Genomic DNA, 5926 nt, shown 5'->3' with positions numbered 1-5926 from the left:
GGTGCTCGAGGGTTCATGGGAGTTTGCCCAACCAATCCACATGTGTTTTGTGGATTTGGAGTAGGCATTCAACCATGTCCCTCGTGGCACAGAATGGATGGAATGTGAGATTGACAGGCAGATCGGTGCAGCAGCCGTAGTAATGCGGTCGTTGTATTGGTCTGTCGTGGTAAAGAGCTGAGCTGAAAAGCCAAGCTCTCGATTTACCGGTCAGTCTACGTTCCTACCTTCACCTATGGTCATGAACTTTGGCTTATGACGAGAGAATAAGATCCCTGATACAAGCAGCCGAAAAATGAGTTTCCTCTGCAGGGTGGCAGGGCGCTCCCTTAGAGATATGGTGAGGAGCTCTGTCACCTGGGAGGAGCTCGGAATAGAGCCGCTGCTCCTCCTCATCAAGAGGAGCAGCTGTCCCTGCTCAGACAGCTGCCCCTGCGACCTGGCCTGAATAAAGCAGAAAAAAAATGGATGGATGGGTGGATTAACTCAGCCTGTTGAACTATTTAGCAACACAGAAACATCTGGTCAGTGGGATGTGAGGATTCTTTCTAACATCTATACAGATATAAAGCCTCAACAGATCAATAATGATTTATTTCTTTTCTCTGTTTTTGGCTATTAATGTTTTTAATATATTTGTGCGGTCTGAGTCGAATATGTCATCCGAGATTATTTATAAACGGCAGCTGATTAAGATGAGAACTGATGTAAAAGATCCATAGGCAGATATCACAGATGCCCTCTGTAGAGTCCTGCGTTAACAGTCTGTAGTGTCATAATGAACAACTAAAGACTGTGGCCACTGATAAATGTGTCTGATAAACAGTTTTTTTTCAATTTACTGGATATTATATATGATGTTGTCTGTATATTATATATGATCCTGTCTGTATATTATATGATCCTATATATATATTATAAATTGTCCTGTCTGTATATTATATATGATTTTGTCTGTATGTTATATATGATGTTGTCTGTATATCATATATGATCTTGTCTGCATATTATATATGATCCTGTTGGTATATTACATATGATCCTATCTGTATATTATAAATTGTCCTGTCTGTATATATGATTTTGTCTGTATGTTATATTTGATCCTGTCTGTATATTATATATGATCCTGTCTGTATATTATACATTGCCCTGTCTGTATATTACATATGATTTTGTCTGTATGTTATACATTACACATTAAGTATATCAGTATATATCAAAGTGGGTTACAGCATTACAGTCATTGTGTGATTAAACAGCAGCAGTGTCTCCCTCAGGACAAACTGCGTCATTACAAATCAAATATCAAACACTCACTTTTCAAATCATTAAGTTTTTATGAAACTCTGAACACAATCTGACAACAGTTCAACATTTTGTCCAAACTCCATAAAATCTCCTGTACCATTTGTGTGTTTGTCTTGGTCCAGTTTCTAATCTGAGTTTTGTGGGTCCCTAAAATAACTAACTGCCATCAAGATCTGGGCCCGTATTCACAAAGACTTTTATCTTAGCGTTAGGAGTACTCCTAAATCGGACTAAAAGTTTTTATGTAGGAATCTTTTCTTAAAAATAATTCACAAAGCCACTGAGACCTACTTTTAGTTATGAAAACAGTGAACTCCTAAACTAGAAGTAACTCTCTGTTGCTATGGATGACGTCATTTTATAAGGATACACTTAGAAGCGGTGACAACAGTGATTGGTTGTTGAGTGACAAGGCAGCCCACTGAAAAGTCATTTAGGCTACGCAATGCATGAAGTGAAAATAAGGAAGTTGCCTATAAGCCCATAACAAAGCCTATGAAAAGATATTGGATAAAGAAATGTATTTATGAGGACAATTAAGTAGTTAAAGGGTTATAGTTAAACTATAAATGTCATTAGTTTTTAGGACTGATAAACTATTAAATTCCAAAACTGTTAATTATCTGAACACTTAATTTAAATCTAATAAACTAGCAGCTCAACGTATTTCATCATTCACTGACTGTCCTCTTCTTTTTCTTCTTCTGCAGTTTGTTTTCAAAGTCACCATAATGCTCACTCATAAACAATTTTTGCACTTTAAATTATTACAAATGTAAATAAAACTGCACCTTTTGTTCCACTTACCTTTACTCCTCAATGCCTCAGCATTTTCTGTATGTAGTACTTTTATGTTTATTTGTCCTTATAATTTGATTGTATTTGTACCTGCTGCTATGATGACCTAATTTCTGCTTTGAGATGAATAAAATTATCCATCTATCGTAAATGAACACACAACATTAAAGATTATTTTTTCTTATTTTACTGAAGAAAACACACAAAGAAGAATCTAAATAAAAAACATCAACTGATTTAAAAGCTGTTAGAAAACATCCTAGAAAACATTATCGTCACAGTTTGATCCCTGATATTGTTTAAATTGTGGAGCTGCCAAGAAACAGGGCCTGCTGGTGACTGAGCATGCTCAGAAGGTTTGTTTACTGCTGATGTTGTTCATGCTGCTGTTTTCTGTCAGGGCGTCAGGATGAAGCCGTCCGCCTGTCCGAGGCTGCGACCGGCTGCAGAGCGGCCCAGGGATCCTGCAGCATCGAGGGACTGAAATATTTCTCCACCGAAGAGTCTGAAGAGCCACACTGAGAACACACACACACAACTTAAGAAGTTTATATTTCCTTGTGGACTACAATCAATCAATTCAATCACGGGGGGCATGGGGGGCACCCTGAGTGATGGAGGCATCACTGCCTCCATCACTCAGGGTGTCGTCCTCTTGCAGTAATACTGCAGTAATACTGCTCCTCCCGAAGTAATACTGCAGTAATACTCTTCCTCCTGCAGTAATACTGCTCCTCCTGCAGTAATACTGCAGTAGTACTGCTCCTCCTGCAGTAATACTGCTCCTCCTGAAGTAATACTGCAGTAATACTGCTCCTCCTGCAGTAATACTGCTCCTCCTGAAGTAATACTCCAGTAATACTCTTCCTCCTGCAGTAATACTGCAGTAATACTCTTCCTCCTGCAGTAATACTCTTCCCCCTGCAGTAACACTTTTGCTCCTGCAGTAATACTCTTCCTCCTGCAGTAATACTCTTCCTCTTGCAGTAATACTTTTCCTCCTGCAGTAATACTCTTCCCCCTACAGCAATACTTTTCCTCCTGCAGTAATACTTTTCCTCCTGCAGTAATACTGCAGTAATACTCTTGCCCCTGCAGTAATACTTTTGCTCCAGCAGTAATACTCTTCCTCCTGCAGTAATACTGCAGTAATACTTTTCCTCCCGCAGTAATACTCTTCCCCCTGCAGTAACACTTTTGCTCCTGCAGTAATACTGCAGTAATACTCTTCCCCCTACAGCAATACTTTTCCTCCTGCAGTAATACTCTTCCTCCTGCAGTAATACTTTTCCTCCTGCAGTAATACTGCAGTAATACTCTTCCCCCTGCGGTAATACTTTTGCTCCTGCAGTAATACTTTTCCTCCTGCAGTAATACTGCAGTAATACTCTTCCCCCTGCAGTAATACTTTTGCTCCTGCAGTAATACTCTTCCCCCTGCAGTAATACTTTTCCTCCTGCAGTAATACTTTTGCTCCTGCAGTAATACTGCAGTAATACTCTTCCCCCTGCAGTAATACTTTTCCTCCTGCAGTAATACTTTTGCTCCTGCAGTAATACTCTTCCTCTTACAGTAATACTTTTCCTCCTGCAGTAATACTTTTCCTCCTGCAGTAATGCTTTTCCTCTTGCAGTAATACTTTTGCTCCTGCAGTAATACTTTTCCTCCTGCAGTAATACTTTTCCTCCTGCAGTAATGCTTTTCCTCTTGCAGTAATACTTTTCCTCCTGCAGTAATGCTTTTCCTCTTGCAGTAATACTTTTGCTCCTGCAGTAATACTTTTCCTCCTGCAGTAATACTTTTGCTCCTGCAGTAATGCTTTTCCTCCTGCAGTAATGCTTTTCCTCTTGCAGTAATACTTTTGCTCCTGCAGTAATACTCTTCCTCCTGCAGTAATACTTTTCCTCCTGCAGTAATACTTTTGCTCCTGCAGTAATACTTTTCCTCCTGCAGTAATACTCTTCCTCCTGCAGTAATAATCTTCCTGCTTGGAGACTCTGATGTCAACAAAAGTTTTCCGGATAACTTCAACAGTTAATCAAATGAGGACGCGCGCGGAGGGTCGATGTACAGTTCATACACACGTGGCTCGGTCCACCAGGTTCAGGAGAATCTTACCTGAAAGTTCTGAGATGAAGGACTGAAGGACTGAGGCCGCCGGAAGCCGCCGCTCCGCCGCCACATCTGCCCTCCGAAGCCCCGGGACCCGCTGCCCATCCCGGCGGGAGAACCATCCCTGTAACCTCGGTTAGAATTCGGGGAAAAGACGGGAGAACCCGGACTGTACGCGGGACCGCCACGGGGAGACCCTCCACGGTGCACGGAGCCGCCGTAGGGGGAGCGATCCCTGGGGAAACCCCAGCACGAAGCCGGGGAGGGAAACCTTCCAGCTGGCCTCGGAGCTCCGGGACTCCGCTGGGGTCTGACCGGAGCTCGGTACATCTGGGAGGCAAGAAATAAACAAATAGACGACAAAGAGACCCGGAGGTTCTCCTGCTGAATGCAAAACAAATAACACAACGCTGTGGCCACACCGGAACCGGAAATGTATACAGACGTGCCTCTCACATGCTGCAGCGCCACTCAGCGGCCAAGCTGGGAGTCAGTGAAGCAGCATATACTGTAGATATCTTTATATTATATCCACATTTACAACATATCAATACATCTTTATATTATATCCACATTTACAACATATCAATACATCTTTATATTATATCCACATTTACAACATATCAGTACATCTTTATATTATATCCACATTTACAACATATCAGTACATCTTTATATTATATCCACATTTACAACATATCAATACATCTTTATATTATATCCACATTTACAACATATCAATACATCTTTATATTATATCCACATTTACAACATATCAGTACATCTTTATATTATATCCACATTTACAACATATCAGTACATCTTTATATTATATCCACATTTACAACATATCAGTACATCTTTATATCATATCCACATTTACAACAAATTCTACAATTAAACATTGTTCATAAACTCCATAACATTTTTAATCGGAGCTTACTATAAAAAAAAAATCAGATGTAAACTTGATCAAGTGAGACTTGGCAGTCAGCTTCTCCTGGAGCTGAACCTTCGTCACTGATTGGACAGATGCTCACCTGAATTCAACCTATAGCTGCAGCTATCAGTCAGAAGCCCCTTTCACACAGAGTCAACACATTACCGCCGCAGCGGTGGTTCGCCAATTCTCCATCATTGGTCATTCACACAGAACCGAGCAGCTCCGGAGTGAAGACGAACCGCTGTGTGATTCACACAGAAAGATCCTTCGATCTTCGCGCTTCAATCCTAAAGAGGCGTGACGGTGACGTCATGATGATGACGTCGGTGTGTTTCCAACATGTTTCCCAGGTGTCCTGTTAATCTGAACATGAACCTGCTGACAGTTTAGAATCATATAGGTGCTGTTATAATGTGAGATCCTGACCCATCAAACATCTTGGAAAGTGACAAAGTTTAAATTTTATTTACATTACTGTATTTTGTAGTGTAGGGTGTGCAAGACTGAAAGAATGTATGTGCAGTGTTGTATGGTGCAACAACACAAACCAAAACAGCAACCAAAAGCCAGGATGAAGTGTCAGCGAGGAGAGAGAGCCAGCAACTGAACCCAAGAGGGCTTTTAAAGGTTCACTAGCCCACAGAGGCCAGGTGTTGCCAGGTGTTGCTAATGAACCCAGGAGCTGCCACCCTACTGATGACCCTCTGCCACGTCCACCTACATGGAAAGCAGCCACACAAACGAGGCAACAGACAGACAGGG

The 5926-nt window shown here is 41.3% G+C and overlaps 1 protein-coding gene across 1 annotated transcript; it reads right to left on the bottom strand.

Moving 5' to 3' along the window:
* Positions 1 to 2280: 2280 nt before the first annotated feature.
* LOC119010505 (M-phase specific PLK1 interacting protein) lies at positions 2281 to 4664 on the bottom strand. Its single transcript, XM_037082660.1, has 2 exons — positions 4228 to 4664; positions 2281 to 2627 (listed from the first exon to the last, which is right to left on the bottom strand). Exons 1-2 carry the CDS (start codon positions 4549 to 4551, stop codon positions 2514 to 2516), a joined length of 438 nt encoding a protein of 145 aa, XP_036938555.1. The 5' UTR covers positions 4552 to 4664; the 3' UTR covers positions 2281 to 2513.
* Positions 4665 to 5926: the final 1262 nt, after the last annotated feature.

Source organism: Acanthopagrus latus, chromosome 21 (assembly GCF_904848185.1).
Source record: "Acanthopagrus latus isolate v.2019 chromosome 21, fAcaLat1.1, whole genome shotgun sequence".
Lineage (NCBI taxonomy): Eukaryota > Metazoa > Chordata > Actinopteri > Spariformes > Sparidae > Acanthopagrus > Acanthopagrus latus.
This window is presented reverse-complemented; position numbering and strand designations above follow the sequence as displayed.